The sequence below is a fragment of the Tenebrio molitor genome, chromosome 1 (genome assembly GCF_963966145.1).
Source record: "Tenebrio molitor chromosome 1, icTenMoli1.1, whole genome shotgun sequence".
Classification (NCBI taxonomy): Eukaryota; Metazoa; Arthropoda; class Insecta; order Coleoptera; family Tenebrionidae; genus Tenebrio; species Tenebrio molitor.
Genome location: NC_091046.1, coordinates 4,137,441 through 4,154,837, shown reverse-complemented (window position 1 = coordinate 4,154,837; position 17,397 = coordinate 4,137,441). Strand labels below are relative to the sequence as shown.

At 39.2% G+C, this 17,397-nt stretch overlaps 2 protein-coding genes across 6 annotated transcripts; one reads left to right on the top strand and one right to left on the bottom strand.

Moving 5' to 3' along the window:
- Nucleotides 1–8,706: 8,706 nt before the first annotated feature.
- beta4GalNAcTB (beta1,4-N-acetylgalactosaminyltransferase B) lies at nt 8,707–10,357 on the bottom strand. 4 transcript variants are annotated; one of them, XM_069036973.1, is made up of 6 exons: nt 10,050–10,355; nt 9,664–10,000; nt 9,487–9,612; nt 9,347–9,435; nt 9,229–9,294; nt 8,707–9,140 (listed from the first exon to the last, which is right to left on the bottom strand). In XM_069036973.1, the coding sequence occupies exons 1-6, from the start codon at nt 10,297–10,299 to the stop codon at nt 9,118–9,120; spliced, it is 891 nt and encodes a 296-aa protein (XP_068893074.1). In that variant the 5' UTR covers nt 10,300–10,355; the 3' UTR covers nt 8,707–9,117. The 4 variants fall into 4 exon arrangements, with proteins under 4 accessions (XP_068893074.1, XP_068893083.1, XP_068893056.1 ...); XM_069036982.1 differs by having other exon boundaries at nt 9,229–9,259; nt 9,346–9,435; nt 10,050–10,354; XM_069036955.1 differs by having other exon boundaries at nt 8,707–9,294; nt 10,050–10,357.
- A 28-nt stretch (nt 10,358–10,385) lies between these two features.
- Nucleotides 10,386–16,749, top strand: Sec24CD (Secretory 24CD). 2 transcript variants are annotated; one of them, XM_069036944.1, is made up of 12 exons: nt 10,386–10,503; nt 10,960–11,497; nt 11,547–12,679; nt 12,937–13,101; nt 13,157–13,367; nt 13,416–13,735; nt 13,781–13,987; nt 14,037–14,324; nt 14,376–14,544; nt 14,597–15,202; nt 15,717–15,910; nt 16,240–16,749. In XM_069036944.1, exons 2-12 carry the CDS (start codon nt 10,969–10,971, stop codon nt 16,378–16,380), a joined length of 3,963 nt encoding a protein of 1,320 aa, XP_068893045.1. In that variant the 5' UTR covers nt 10,386–10,503; nt 10,960–10,968; the 3' UTR covers nt 16,381–16,749. The 2 variants fall into 2 exon arrangements, with proteins under 2 accessions (XP_068893045.1, XP_068893040.1); XM_069036939.1 differs by having other exon boundaries at nt 10,396–10,547.
- Nucleotides 16,750–17,397: the final 648 nt, after the last annotated feature.

Here is a 17,397-nt window from a genome sequence, read left to right as displayed (position 1 = left end):
TTTTAATTCAGAGCTTTCGCAAGGACTAGCCTGAACTTTGCAACTCTGGGAAAGCTGTGTTAAAATAAAAAAGCATAGACAAGAAGTTTGAAAAGATGAACAGCTAATTGCGCTAGGACGTCTCTAATTTTCTTTTTCTCTTCGTTCATTTCAATATCCATATTTCGAACTGATTCGCTCCCAAGGATTTATGTGTTTTATCTAAAGCTCGCTCCTCAGCCCATGACTTTTAATTCCGCGACTTGAAGGCTATAACTCTATTCAAGACGCACAAAACGTCTCCGTCGGAATCTCCAGACTAGACTCTTGGAAAATAACTTATTCAGCGCTAATTCGGTGCGAATGAATGGCAATAATGCGTCCTGATGCTTGGGCTTCATTTCAATTTATTCAGATGATGAAGTTTCACGAAACAAACGTCGATAGGGTTCGGTAACTCAACGTCGCATGAAAACGTCTTTCGGAATGTTTGTACAAATATAAAAATTCGCATTACGTGCTCGGGTACTTGTAGAGATCGCTGATATAACTCCCACCGATAAATTACGGAACTCACGCATGCATTCGCGGGGAAAAACGCACGAAATACTAATGAAAACGGGGAAATAGATTCATCTGGGAGTTGCGGTGGAGTTTTTATATGGGGTATCGAACGGAGTTGCCAACTTGGGGTGTTAAACAGTGAGGAAAATTGATTGTTTTTAAGGTAGTTGAATGTAATTGTTGTTGTAGTTGAATGTAATTGTTGCAATTGTCAAGTGGTGTGATAGTGGAGTTTCGGGAAACTAATCTAAATCGCAAATAAAAATGACAAGACTACCTGACGATACAATGGAAAAGGAAATTTAAAACAATGCTTAAGAATAAACATTCAAAATACTTTGCAATACGAAATGTTTGCGCAAATAATTCGTTTTACCGTCGCTCATAAATAAGACGGATTTTTAATTAATAACAATGGAAAACAGTAAAACATCACAATTCCCCTTTTGCTATTTGTTTTAGCGAGATTGTCGATTATATTTGGTTTCATTCTAAAAGAAACAATTAAATTTCAGCTTTCACAAATAAAATCGAATACAAACAAGATTAAATAAATGTTTAAATAACACAAAAAATTAAATTATTGACAGATGCGGAGTAAGAGAATTATGTACTTATTTGTAAATTGAAAATAAATGCGTCATCATTTAATAAAATATTATTCCACGCGCGTGTAATGATGGCTGAACTCGCGAGCTGAAGCGAGCAACAGTCATTACACGCGAATATAATGAGACACTTTTTCTACAACGTAGAAACTTCATCATTTTAGAATAACTATGAGATAATATGAGTCATATCGCGTCATGGTAACTACTATCTAATCTACTCCAAGTCTTTACAAATGCAATTTTACGATTCATCACAACTCGTGGAGTAATGAGTTATTACTCACGACCGTTGGGCATTGAATAGCATAACCTACTAACCTAGGCACATAAGAAGTGTACGATGCCATTAAAAAATAGTCAAGGGAGGCTATATAAAAAAAGCGTATGTCTTAACTTATTTCCCTCGCACTATCTACAATCTCGACTGCTCTTTTGTTTGGGCTTCTGCTACTGGTTTTTCTTTCAACACTTCCATTTTCTCCAAATAATTAAACAGTTTTTCTTACAACTTGCTACACGTTGTCATAAGAATGGTCGGCTAATTCGGCGGGAAAATCTTCTCGAAATTCAAAAAACAAAATTAAATTTGAGAAAAGATGTGCAAGCTTTGGTTCAAAATCAACTTTGACCATTTTTTATCACTTCTATTATTTAAGCGAAGTAGAAAAAAACATAGATGTTTCTAAAATGGAAACCCCGTTGAATTAAATCGAATTAAAATAAACATCAAAAGGAAAGCTACCAGGACTCTCAGAAGTAGAGTAAGCTTGAAGCATTGTATGTTATTTTTGGATATTTTTTACTGCCAGTACAACAGTAAAGCAATATTAAATTCAAGGATTTTGCAACACTTTAAAAAAGTAATAAAAAGTCTTCTTTTTCCATGCGATTGATTCTAAATCATCCTGATACGTCCAAATTTCATAATGTTCGCTCTCTGATAAAGATAGTTTAATTTTAACAAATTTCCTGAAGAATTTCTTTGACCTGTGTACTTGTACTTTGTAAAACGGAAATTACCGTGTTGAAAAATGTTTTAATTTAATGTAGCTTAATTAATGCGCTGGCTTAAGTTCCGTTAACGTCGTTTGCAAAACTCGTTAAGGCCGAAATTGCGTTAAAATTTCTTTGTACGTCTCAGTCAAAGTTAAAAACGTGGTGTCGTCGTCGCAAACGGCGGTTGCGCCGCTACAAGCACTTAATTCGGAATTCCATTTTGCCTAATGGAGCTATGACCCATTTAGCTCTCGAAAACAATGAGCCGACGTCATTTTATCTAGTTATTAACTATCTGTACACCTAGCCTGCGTTATTGCCGGTCCCAGTCGTACAATGCCGCTCCGAAATGAATTAATAATGGAGTGAAGAATGAAAATGAGTTTCCGCATTAATTCAGACGTAAATTCCGAAAGTTGGAGATCTGTTACAAAATAGTTAATTAACTCATCTGTTCCGGCTTGCGACAACCGGAGTTTGGGCGAACTGAAAAGTGCGAACGCTCAAGTCCGCAGACAATTTCAGAAAACAATTCGCCCACATTTCAATGGAAGCTTTTAAACGAGGGCTTTTGTACTTTATGGCCGTCGAAATTCATTTCCAACGGGATATTTTCATTTTCGCCCAAAGACAAGCACTTTATAGTGAGATATGCCGTAAACTCGGTTAATTTTAATGGAGCGCTCTATCCAATATTTATCACAGGTTTCGGATTTAAATAATTCACGGATTTACTTGTTACTTATTTATTAGCGTTTTCAAAGCATCTCTCGCAACTCATCTAACGAACTTGTGAATTTATGCTAACAAGACGTAACGATAGCGAGCAACGTGCTCTTCTCATCAAATTACAAAATTGCTGCATCGATTATCCGAATTATTACGGCCATTAGCAATTTTTTCCGACATTTTATTTTAGTGCGGGGGCGTTCAAGTGCACGTAATAAAAATCATATACAATAAAAAATCCCGTTTTCCAATTTCATTTAACGTGGAATCCTTTTTATGGTCGTTTTTAATAAAAATGTTATACACCGAAATAGAAACTGGGAGTCGAAGAGCCAGATACTGACTTTACCTTATCACAGTTTCAATAAAACGAATCTTCCTCCGTGTTTTTATCCCCTTTCTATATAACTTACGAGATATATTTGTTTTATTACTCACAGTTAAATGAAATCTAATTTTATCGATTGCGGTGGCGGACGGAGCTTTATTCGACAATTTTCCGACAACAAAATCCTCCACTCATATGAAATGATAAATTTTTACGACGTCCTCCACAAATTGCAGTCTGCAGCTCTGCAGATTTGGAAGAGGGTGCGCGAGCTGCGAGAGAGCTGATTATGATTAATTCAATTTTAGTAAATAAATGAGCAAGAGATAATGACGTCTTTAATTATTCCATCAGTTAAAGACTCCCGATGATTCTTCAGCTGCGAGAAGGGAGGAGTTTCTTAATTGAATTATTTATTAAGAGAAGGCCAATTAGTGTTTGCATTCGCAAAATAATTAATTAATCACTTATCCCGGAGTGGAGTTAGTTGAATTAACGAAATTGTCACAGTCGCCGACACAACAACAACTGATCACCTCATCTTTTTTTAAATCCAATTCATTCGATTCCGTTTGGAAATTTATTATGTCGGGGTGTTGTTCGACACGACTGCATAAAGCAAGACAGGCAGTTCGGGACATCTAAAATTTATTATTCTCAAAGGAAACGAGTCACGAACGGTGTCATATTTATGAATAACGAAATTAATTCAGGAAAAATTTAAAAGTAGTAAGTTGTAATTATTCATACTTGGACGTCCGACACTAGTTAAAAAACGGTATAATTAACTTGATGGCGTTTTAAATGGATTGTAGAATGTTGTCTTGCGTTATCTATGAATAAAATTTAAAAAAATTACCACAAACAAAAAATTCTAATACAATAAAAGTAATGAGAATTTGTAACAGTGATAATTTTATGATCTCCTTCTTCCGTCCTCCATCTCGTTTTTGTTTTAACTCTGAGAGATTGTCATCTAAAACTGTTTACCTACACAGTTGTACACTAAAATAAAATCTCTTGTAGCAAATAGAAACATTGCAAAAATAGTTTCCAGTTTAAATTATTAATAACTTTCATCATAACAATACTTGTTATGTGTGGACGCGCATCGTCCTGTTATAGCGCTTTTGTCGTGATGGCAATGTTTGTATAAGGCATTCACGATGTTTTTGGGACCGAGTTGGCTCTGATTTTTTCTTTTCATGTTGGACTGACTGATTCAGTGATGCAACGGATGCAACTTTTTTTTCTGTGTGTCTGTTCGAAATTTTGTTGCCACCGCATTGCCAGATTTATTATTTTAATATTCGTAAGAAAGTAAATGGTTTATTAAGTTTGTAAAAATAATGTTAATTTCCGTCAAAGGAATAGTCAAAATTGCCAAAATAATTTTGTTGCGACAAAAAATTTCCATTAAACGATGCTACTTCCAATTTAAAAAGGACAGACCAGATTTAAGAGATCCGGCAACAATGTACCTATTCAAAAAATATAACCTTAAATTGAAAACAACCTAACCTAACACAAAAAGTGTCAATTTCCTTTAGGAATGTAGTTATCACCGAGGTACTGCCAACAAAATCACTAGATGGTCATAGCCAACTCGGTCCCAAAAAGATCGTGAATGCCTAATAAATATAATTTTTATTATTTGGTGCAAATCAAGAAATTGTATCGATTCTCCTATTTTTTCTTCTCTTCACTTCTTCAATTGCCATAAACTCCTTTCTTCTTTCTTAACTTCATTCGCTTTCCATAAACCTTTATGCTTCATCCTTTAACTCATTCTTTTATCTACATTAATCCGTTACGCCTTCTCTTTTTACATGAATTTACGAGTACGTAGGTATTTTTCTCGCCTCTTCCTCACGCAAAAAACATACAAAACAACTATAAGTACAGATTCTACACTATTTTCTTTTACTTTCAATTTTAACCAGAATTTGTTTTTGGTCCATTGTCTTCCATTTCATATTCACCATCTACGAGTATGTACCTATATTTATCACAATTCTCCAATTTGTTTATTTCTTTTTTTTTCTTTCAAAACCCACATAACATGTTATCTTTTATACCTTCCTCCAGACTCCTATCCTAATCAGGATTTCCTTAGAATACTTTTTACGCTTCTATCATTCTTCCACATAATAGTTATTTATGTTACAAGTGTTGAAATCGATCCATTGCTTTACGAACGGTAATATGGCGCGAGACGCAGTCGAGCGCTGTATGTGAGTGAGTAAAGCAATGGAGTTTTCACAAGAGTACCATACAATATTTTTTGTGCTGCCTTTTGTAATAAAACATATTTTTGAATCATTAACATAATAAATATTACTTAAACAAAATTATGTTGGTAATCAATTTAGCACTAAATATGTCAAATTCAAACGCAACTTTATAGCTTGCAAGGTCACCAACCGAACTTTTTATAAATAAACCCCCCAAACCTAAAATTAACAGATTTTAGCATTTTTTAAATATTTACGAAGCACCTTTTGTTTTATAACATTAGAGACATAATTGTCTTTCAGTAATACTTGATTTGCCACAATTAGTTTATTTTTTCTTGCCTTAGATTTCTTGTTTGTCCATTGCAGCACTACAGTTTTCTCATTTCCATTGCCGCACGCTAATCGTCCACTTAAAATGCCAATTGCAACTACGGCAGCACAAAAAATGCATTCGCGTTGTTTTGGCATAATGGAAGGACGCATTTATACTCAATTTCATATAAATGTGCATCTAAGCAAGCCATGAAAATCTGATTTTCTGTTGGTATTAAACCTAAAGCTAGTGACTTTGACTTTCAAAGTTGCTTGCTCTGCGCGAACCCGATTTTGACTAATTTTTCAGTTTTTGTCCATTTTAACATTGCTGATTTCAAAAACAATGTTACGTCTCTTTACTGATTAAATTAAAGTAATTCTCATTTGTTTTTGTCTTTGTATTTTTACCAAGTAAAGATTGGACATGACCTTCATAAAGTGACTTTTGTAATGTAACTAAATTAAAGGTGCTTTTACACATGCACAGCTCACTTGATGAACATTTATTTGTATGAAATCAACTATAACTTGGTAGTAGGTAAAGCTGTCTGTTGAATTAGCTTACGTTTTTCTAAGTTTGAGGTTACAAATAGCATCAATGTCTAGTAGGTACATTGTTGTCAGTTTTACTAGTTATTAAAAGAGTTATATCCAAAAAATAGCTATTTATGTAACCAGTTAGGAAATGCGTTATTTTGTGTAACGAGTGGAATATTTGCGGGACGAGCGCAGCGAGATCCCGCAAAATCACACGAGTTATACAAAATTGCATTTCCTAACGTATTACATACAAGATTTTTTCTAATTTTGACAAAAAAAAAGTTTCTTCAAACGTTAAACGAAGTAATGAATTTCATTAATAATAAATTATTATTGTGTGAAAATATCAAGTAGGCTATATTTCTTAAAAACAAAAAATATGACAGTGTCAAATTGATGATACAATAAATTTTTCCTAACCAGTTAGGAAACATTTTACTTTTCGTAACTAGTTACGAAAAGTGTGACGTTTCTAAACGTCAATTAATTTTGAAAAGTGTCACTTTCTACAAAATTAGAAAAAAAAAATTTTTCCCGAAAAAAATGCGTACCTATTTGGTATTTGGAAAATTTGAACAGAATTTATTCTAGGCTGTCTGACAGTGTAAAATTTATCATGAAATTTTTATAAAAATCCAACACATTTTGCTATGATACGATGCAACATTTTGTGCATACATTTCTGGGAATTTTTAACTAATTTAGTTAGTGTTTTTAGTGGATAATTTTGTTGGCTGTAGAAATATGGTTAACTCGTTAATACTTAAATTACTTTATTTAAAAAATTTTATTACTGCTATTTTTAAGTTTGGATTAGCTGATTCTCTTACATGAAAAAAAATCGTCATTTGTATTGTTCATTTGCTCATATTTATTAGTTAAACATACAAATGAGTAGGTATAACATGTTTTCAATTTTAACTAATAAATGTTTATTACTCAGTTACAATGGCTTTATTATAACCAGAACCACGCATCGTGACACTATTACACTTTCTTCGACACTTTTTTTAGTCTCGCTTTAGTACCTACCATGTTCTTGTTTCTTCATGGCTTTACATGACATGAGCGGACAATCTTTAGGCAAACGGTTTTCTCATATTGTAACAAGACGACCGATAGGGGACGCTGTCCAACGACGTATTCCCCACCGCCCGCGTACTAAGATCGCCATCTTGGTTGCACTCTCTTCTGTCTGGGCCGTTGAAGAAGTTACACGTGACAGTTTAATGAGCAGTTTGAAATTTAACACAAAAGTGTACGCATTCTTACAATAAACTCGTTAAAACGTTACAATATAAAAAAAAAATATTTGGAAAAAATCTCACAATTTTCTAACCTTACATTTCATGTTGCAACTTTAAGCGTAAAAATTACGTTGTCTTGTTGCAATCAAAGGGAAAATATACAGTCGAATGCAAAAAAAACGGACAAGAAGTTTTCGGCTGCTTGGTCCAGTCTTCCAGTTTTTCCATTTTGGTTGGCAGCTGACTACGACTGTATTCTTGATTGCCTAGCCGAATGCAAAAATAGTGAGGAGAAGTTGTCTGTATTAGAAAAGCCACAATTTTTGTCTACTTTTTTTTGCATTCGACTGTAGAAACAAATTGAAATGTATTTCAAAAAACTATTAAACCTCCTTGTTTTGTGTTTGTCTTAAATATTTTGATAGAAAATGCAACCCACAATATCCGGAGGAAAAGCCGGATATTTATCGCCTCCATGTCCAAGTCTGCGTTCCAATGTATTGTGGGTTGCATTTTCTATTCCTCCGGGCTCATTATTATCACTCGTGAAATGCCCCGTATTAAGTGTATTCATTAAGTAAATCAATATACATAAACAGTTAAATTAGTAGAAAATATTTTCGGTGCAAAATTTTAAGAACTGGTACTTAACGTTGCTAATTTTCAGGCAAGCTTTGTAGATGAGAATAAAAACTGTCCCGCTGCTCCAGTAAAAATATTTATAAAGACCTTCGTTTTTCAGGCACAACGTGCTTTTTTCCAGCTTAATAATGATACTTTGTCACGAGGGAGAGCATCAATTATTCTCTCTAACGACTTTAAATTTGTATGGTAAACGAAATCATTAATCCTGCTTCATTAATTAAGGACGTGGTCAACCTAGAATAAAACAACCGCATAATGGATGAGTGGTTGAAAAACCTCGCGATCGCGATCAATTTGAGAAAAACCTATTGAAGCGCAACAGACCAGATAAATTGCATTGAATGCTTTAATTACCTAAACGCAATCATCGGTCCAAAGCGTACCATAATTTTCATTAAACGGGCCTATTACGAGGCGGTTTACTGGCGTGTTATAAAATAATGAATCGAGATTTCTAAAGTGGCTTTTTCACACATTTCGCCAATTTAACAGAAGGTGGAAATAAAACAAACAAACAGTTCTTTAACGTTTATTTCTTCACTTTCACATCACACATTAATTATTTTGGAGATCATTCAGGCGCCTTAACAGAATCAGGCTGGAAAGGACAAAGAGAGTCGCTCAAACGTAAAAAATAAATTAATAAGTACTTTAAACCGCGGCACATAAACCTAACATATAAAAATTAATTTCGTAAAACAATTAGTTAAATAAATTGGAGCACGATGCAGTTCTGAATAAAATTAAAAAGTAAGTAAATTGAACAACAATAAATTGAGCGTATATGCGTGACTGGAACCATTATTCTTTCAAAACTCTTTGGAATTACGATGCCATTATCAATGTATACAATTTTTCCAATTTTATAGAGTAATTTGCTGCTAGTGTTGACAATCCATCTACTCTGTGAGAAGCTACTGATTTCTCTAATGTGGAAAATCTGCTTGGACTGAAATTGATAAGACACACTGATAAGAAATCTCTATCAAAAAAATAATTACGCAACAATACTTTAAATAAAAAATATTTTACTGTACTTTTTATTATTTCATATTTTGTAAGATTCTTCTTGCTCACCAAGATAAATACATAAATTCCAAACCAACAAAATAAATTTGATTATTAAAAAAAACACTGAATTATTTAATACTCACCTAGCCTTCTCTTTTTTGTGGAACAGCATGGTATATTTACTTAGCTTTGGTGAAAAACGATAGGGTAATAAATTATGTATCTCGAGACGTCTATAAATATTTAAATAAATACATCAAAAGCTTGTTTACTGTTTTACTTACTTATAAAAGTCATCATCTTCCCCTCCCCATCCAAAAAACTGGTTGGACATGCCATTAATATTTTGAAAGTGTTTAGATGATATGGCCACAACTCCCCCAAACAAAGTTAAGTATGGTAAGTTAAACCTACTTAAAATCTAATAAGATCTGATGAGACAAATTAACAGATGAGCTGACCTGAAAGTGTCCAAGCTACTGGACATATGTCTGGGCTTTTTCCCACAACTGTAAATGTTCCCACTGTTCAGAGGTAACAAATCAACATCGTGCAGAATGAGGCAAGGATAGCCCATGTCCATAGCCACCTTGGCCCCATAGTTCATCATTTTTGCTCTGTTGAAGGGCAAAACATCAGCCTGATTAACGATAAAAATCCTGTAAAACAAATGTTGTTTTTGTAAAAAATTGTGCATAAAATTTAGGAATAAATCCAACTGTTGAGATCTGTTTCTGTAAGGTACTATCACTGCGACTTTCAGTAGTGGATTGCAATCTTTCGGTGAATACTCGCCGCCTACAACAGACACGTGCAACGATTTTGCAACAACGACCCCGCCAATCACCTAGTCCGGGTCTGTCAAAGTGCTTTGGTACGGTAATACTCGCAACGTCGATGTCGCTATTGTTAACGATCACATCTTCATAATCACAGTTTTTGAGGTTAGGTTTGCTGTTTCCGATGTGCGAAAATAACAACTCATTGTAGACGCGTTCGAGATCGATGTAGTCGTAGTGTCGGGCGTGTCGTGCGGGCCAGTAGATTGCGATCGCCGCGATTACACTGCAAACGACTAAAATACATTTTGTTGTCATTCTTCGTCGGTTTACATTTTTGACAAGTGACACTAGTGACAACTGGGCGATCTGGGGGAATTTCGCCTCGTTTCTGGTGAGATTGACGTGGAAGTAACCAGAGCGTGCGCAGTATAACCTTACGTGGCATACTTGCTAGTGGAGGGTTACAGTAATGCCCTTTATTTATTAATTTTTTTCAAGTATTTTGTTGGATCATTCGGTGTAAGTGTTCAGTTTTGGTTCCCGGAACTACAAGGTTTGATTTGGTATGAAAATCACATTTGAAAGCTTTTACTATTACCGCTTAAATAATTATTGAAATATGGGTCACAAATTTCAAAAAGTGCAATTTGTACATATGTTCCAGATATTTTTTTAAATAGCCCTTTCACGACTAATATGATCAATATGTTGGACAGTTTTTCTGGTAGCACTACGCACATGAGTGGCTTTCTTGAATTTCCGTCTTTGTTGATATTTTCATTCCTCAAAGGTTCTGTTTTCATATCTGTAATGTCATTGATAATGTAATTAAACACCAATTATTCTTCTCCGATTTCATCTAATCGCGAACTAATAACACAGCTACGGTCAAAGCGTGACCTCGTAGTTGTAAAAACGAAATTTCGTTATTGTTTACACTGTTTATCACTGCGTCTATTATAAATCTTGTTTCAGAACACAAAGATGAACCCCCAGTATGCCCCGCAACAACCGTACGGCATGCCTCCGCAAGGTTTTCCCGGAAACCGCTCGTCTCCATCTTTGGGGCCCCCACCAACAACCCAAGCTTTCCAAAACATCCCCCTAGGGCCTCAAAAACCGGGACCCCCTCAACAACCCCCCGGTCCTCCCTCGTACCTTCCCAATTCGTCTCCCGTCAATCCCCCGAGCAGCACACCGAGTATGGGTCCCCCGTCCGGCCAATTCCCGTCGAGCGTGGGCCCCCCAAATCCGAATTTGAGGTCGCAAGTGCCGCCAAGTCAACTCCCCCCGCCACCCGGACAGGAGCAGAGGCCTCCAAGTGGACCACCTCCATCACAGTTTGGTCCACCCCCAACATCAAAACCGGGGGGGCCTCCGGGTGTGCAGAACGGACCCCCCCAATTTATGAACGGGCCTCCACAGTTCCAAAATGGACCGCCGCATTTCCAGAACGGGCCTCCACAATTCCAAAATGGACCGGGGTTTGGACCGACGCCTCTACCCCAGCAGGGTGCGTTTTCAGTCGTATTTGGGGGTGTTGTGTTATTGATGGGTTGTAGGTCCGCCTCCAGTGAATAAACCTCCTGGACCAGCACAAGGGCATAACCAGTTTGGACAGCCTCAACCTAGACCTGGTCAACCTCCCCAACCTAATCAGTCACCGTTTTCGGCACAACCACCAAGTTCTGGGCCACCTCCGCAAAGCCATCAACCACCAGTGCCTGGGCAAAATCCCACTCTAGGTCAACCACCCTTGCAAAATTCAGGTGTTACGCAACCTCCCCTGACTTCTCCTTCATCCTTCAATCCCCCACAAGGACAAAACCAATTCAGTCAAGGACCGCCGGGTTCCATGCCACCAAATAGACAATTCAACCAACCACCGTCATCTCAACCGCCAATGCCCGGACCTAATCAACCCCCAATGCCCGGTTCTAATCAATCCCAAATGCCCGGTTCGCACCAACAAACAATGCCCGGTCCTAATCAACCGCCGATGCCCGGTTCACATCAACCGCCGGTTCATGGTTCTAATCAACCGCCGATGCATGGGACTAATCAACCGCCAATGCCCGGTTCACAACCGCCGATGCATGGTCCTACTCAACCGCCGATGTCCGGTTCGCATCAACCGCCGATGCCCGGTTCGCATCAACCGCCGATTCCCGGTTCGCATCAACCGCCGATGCCCGGTTCACATCAACCACCGATGCCCGGTTCGCATCAACCGCCGATGCCCGGTTCGCATCAACCACCGATGCCCGGTTCGCATCAACCGCCTATGCCCGGTTCGCACCAACCGCCGATGCCCGGTCATAATCAACCTCCTTTGTCCGGCTTGCATCAGCCCCCGATGCCCGGACCTAATCAACCTCCCATGCCTGGCCAACCTCCTCTAGGTCCAAATCAACTCGCGGGTCAGATGCAAGGCATGAATCTTGGGGCGAATAGACAATATCCAGGGGCACCAATGAAAGGTGTGATGAACGGAGATAATGGGCCTCACATGCCGCCCCCGTTGACTCAGCAGCAATACATGAATGGGCAACAAATGAGGGCGCCACCTGGGCCGGGTTATCCTCCAATGCCTGGTCAACAACCTGGACCCGGGGGGTTGGGAGCGTATCCGCAACCTGCCTACCAACAACCACAACAGGCCAAGCGTCTAGATCCCGATCAAATGCCTAGTCCTGTAAGTATCCACAGCAACAAGGATAACGATGCGATTCCTTTTTTTATATTACGAAATAAAAACTAATGACGTGAATAAGAATAACAATTGAGCATTTCAAACGGCGTTGACGTAAACCAGCCCACTAGATGGTTTGCAAAAAATGTCCATAGGAGTTGCGTTGTTGCTTTTGTTTTTATTATCTTTTATAACTCTTCTGATTTAAGTCTTTTATGTAAGAGAAGTAAAAAATTGTTAGGGATATTTTTGTATTTTAGATACAAGTGACGCAAGACGATCAACAAAACAGATCTGGAATATTTTGTACCAATCAGAAAGGTTTAGTGCCTCCACTAGTAACAACAAATTTTGTCGTTCAAGATCAAGGAAATGCGAGTCCACGTTTCATAAGGTCCAGCATGTATAACGTACCAGTTTCTCAGGTTTGTCCTTGGTCTGGATATTTCTTCAGGTCCTAAAAATCTGTTTCTTCTGTAGGACATAATGAAGCAAACCGCTGTGCCATTTAGTTTAGTCATCAGTCCGATGGCGCGAACCGTCGACCAGGAGTACCCCCCACCCATAGTGAACTTCGGCGATTTGGGCCCCGTTCGTTGCATCCGATGCAAAGCGTACATGTGCCCCTACATGCAATTCATCGACTCCGGGCGACGGTTCCAGTGTCTCTTCTGCAAAGCGACAACTGACGGTACTGTCAATCAGCGCTTCGCAGTCAAGACACTAATTTCTGTCACAGTTCCAGCCGAGTATTTCCAACACCTGGACCACACAGGCCAGAGATTAGATCGGTTCGAGCGGCCCGAGCTGGTCCTAGGCACCTACGAATTCGTCGCAACCCCCGAGTACTGCCGCAACAACACCCTCCCCAAACCCCCAGCGATCGTTTTCGTCATCGACGTCTCCTACAACAACATCAAGTCGGGCCTGGTGCACCTGTTGTGCTCCCAAATCAAGGACATCATCCAGAACTTGCCGGTCGATCAAGGCCAAGAGAAGAGCAACATGCGGGTGGGATTCATCACCTACAACAGCTCGGTTCACTTCTACAACATCAAGGTAAATTGATAAATCCTGACTTCCAAAAGTAATTTATTTTGTTAGGGAAATCTCGCCGCCCCTCAAATGTTGATAGTCGGCGACATCCAAGAGATGTTCATGCCGCTGCTCGACGGCTTCCTCTGCACCCCCGAAGAGTCGGGCCCGGTGATCGACTCCTTGATGCAGCAGATTCCCGCGATGTTCGGCGACACCCGAGAGACAGAAACCATTCTCCTGCCGGCGATCCTGGCGGGACTGGAGGCTCTGAAAGTGGGTTTTGTCCGGGGTGTCGCTTTGGGTTAACGCGATTGGTTTGCAGGCGTCAGACTGCGCGGGAAAACTCTTGGTTTTCCACTCGTCCCTACCGACGCACGAGGGCCCCGGAAAGTTGAAAAATCGCGACGACCGCAAACTCCTCGCCACGGACAAAGAGAAATCTGTCCTCACCCCGCAGACCCAGGCGTACAACCAGCTGGGCCAGGATTGCGTCGCAGCAGGTTGTTCCGTCGACTTGTTCATTTTCAACAACGCATACATAGACGTCGCCACCATCGGGCAGGTATCTCGGTTGACAGGTGGTCAAGTGCACAAGTACACATACTTCCAGGTATTGTGGTTGTTGTGTTGTTGCACAACGAGACTGTTTTGTTTCTTGTAGGCTGACGTCGATGGGGAAAGGTTAGTCAAGGACATTATTACCGACATAAGCAGGCCGATTGCGTTCGACGCGATAATGAGAGTGAGAACTTCGACAGGAGTGAGACCCACCGATTTCTACGGACACTTCTACATGTCCAACACGACAGACATGGAGCTTGCAGCTATAGGTGAGTCTAGTAGGGTGCCAGAGGGCGCTGATTACCGAATGTCGCGTTGCAGATTGCGATAAAGCCGTGGCCGTGGAGATAAAGCACGACGACAAGCTCTCCGAGGAGGAGGGAGTCTACATCCAGGCCGCCTTGCTGTACACGTCGTGTTCCGGACAGCGCCGCCTCCGGATCATCAACCTGTCCCTGAAGACTTGCTCACAAATGTCCGATCTGTACCGAAACTGCGACTGCGACACCATCATCAACTACATCTCCAAGCAGGCCACTTACAAACTATTCGAACACAACCCGAAGGCCGTCAAGGACAACATCGTCACGAGAGCCGCGCAGATCTTGGCCACCTACAGGAAGAACTGCGCCAGTCCCAGCAGTGCCGGTCAGCTGATCTTGCCCGAGTGCATGAAACTGTTGCCTCTGTACGTCAATTGTTTGCTGAAGAGCGACGCTCTGTCTGGTGGGTCCGACATGACGCTGGACGATCGGTCGTACGTCATGCAGGAGGTCATGATCATGGATATACCGACGTCGGTGAATTATTTCTACCCGAGGTTGATCCCGCTGATCGATCTGGATCCCACACAAGATCCCGTCGAGATTCCCCCACCGATCAGGTGTACCATAGATAAGATGAACGAACAAGGAGTCTACATATTAGGTGAGTCGTTCATAAAATTCGACGTGAGAATGGGGTTTTAAATCATTTGTACTAGAATGGCTTGTGTAGGTAAAGGTTTTTTTTTTTATAATTGTCAAGGTATGAGCCACTAGTTATTTGATGGTTATTAGGTTGGTAGCGTAAAATGTCAATTGTATGTTAGATAGCTATTTTGATGTGAAGGCGCTTGCGTTACTGCAGCCGCAATTACTTTTTCAATGTAAAAGAGTTTCCGAAGCAAGGATCTGGACGGCCCTTAACACAACACAACTTTTCTGACATTTCAAAATTACCGACATAACCTCAAACCTGATCGAGGAAGATTTTACCGAAAGGATTGGTCTGGACTTTACTGTTGTTTTATACTACGCTAGAATTAGAAACGAGGCAAAAAAGAAAATACCATGATATTTGTAATATTTTTCAATCAACGTTGGTTATTATTTGACAGCTGCAGCCAATTAAACTCTAGATTTACGTCGTTCGGTGCAGATTGTAATGAATTTGTTTGCAGAAAATGGTATTCACATGTTCTTGTGGATCGGCTTGGGGGCCAGCCCCGACTTCATCCAGAAAGTATTCGGAGTGCCGTCGGCCATCCAGGTTGACATCGAGAAGGTCGCCCTCCCAGAGCTGGACACTCCTCTTTCGGTGGCCGTCAGGACGATAATAGACGACATCAGGACGCAAAGGCACAAGTGCATGAGAGTGAGTCATAATGTATTTTTTTTCTATTTCACTGTTTTCAACTGAAAACAACAAAATTTTGGAGACAATTTGAAATTTAATTTTCAATAAAATGACATTGCTTCATCAATACCAACTCAATGTCATTAAAATAAAAATCACCAGATAATTATTATTATTTTATATTTAAAAAAATTAAATTCATGAAATAGAAAAAATACATGTTACACTCGTTTCACAAGACATGTTGTCGAACTTGTTCCTTTAACCCTCTCGTTCGACAATAGACTCTTGTGCAACTCGTGTAACAGTGTACTATTTTCGATCTCAACCGTTGCGATCGTTTCTAGTTGACCATCGTGAGGCAGAGGGAGAAGTTGGAGCCCGTCTTCAAACACTTCTTGGCGGAGGACCGCGGAACGGACGGATCCCCGAGCTACGTCGACTTCTTAATTCACATGCACAAAGAAATACGAGCTTTGTTGAGCTAGCAAAAGAGGAGATGAATGTCGTGATAAACTTTCAAATAATGGAATTTGTACTCAGATTATTTTTTCCATTGATTATTATTTTATTTTCTACTTATTTAGGTTTCTGAAGTATATTTTATTATATGTTATTTTCATTTAAGACATAAAGTATAACGAGAAAATTGTTCCGATCGTTTATATTCAATTCTGAAACAGCCAAGCTGGACTCCAACCGCTGCTCCCACGAAAATGTATTTTGGTTATGATTGTTTTCATTTTCCGTAAATGTGTTTCTGTTGTATTGAATTATTTTGTATTTATATTTTACTGGTGCCCATTTTAAATGGTTATGTATCATACTAAATAACTAATAAAATAGATGTAAGCAAACGCATTTTTATTCGCGGTGTAGGTGTACAGACGGCAATTTTTTTCAGCAAAAAAATTCACTACTGCAAGAAACAATCCCTCGGAACGAAATTAATTTATAATAAACCGGGTAAAAATTACTCCTACGAGCTTCTGTCAAATCCAAGTTTTTGTTGCGCTCAAGTTCTCTCAGCCTGATTAATTTCAAGAGTGTGGGCGCAAATCCGGCCTGAATGCCGCACCTCTCGCTTTACGCGCACCTCACCCACAACTGGAAATTTATCGTGGAAAAAATAAAATAAAATGACATTTGTGGCGTCTTTCATTATCGTCCTCTCCTTCACGTTCCGTTTCTTAATGGATATTTGGCTCAAGAAGAGTTTTAAACTTTTAAACGGCAATTTATGCAAATAAATTTCCAGCAACCGCTCTCCACACATTAAGAATTTCGTGATTTATATTCGCTTATTTGATTGCGGAGTACCGAGAAAAGATTTCAGCTTCGGTAATAGAATCTTTCGTTCGCTTTTGATTAATATTTTTGTCTCGAGTCGTGAGTTGGGGAGCGAAATTAGACGACTAAACAGGAAAACATTCGGGGCTAATTAAGCGAGTTAACATTTCGCATAAAGCTCTGTAATTACACTGTAAAAAGCGTCTTGAGGACCT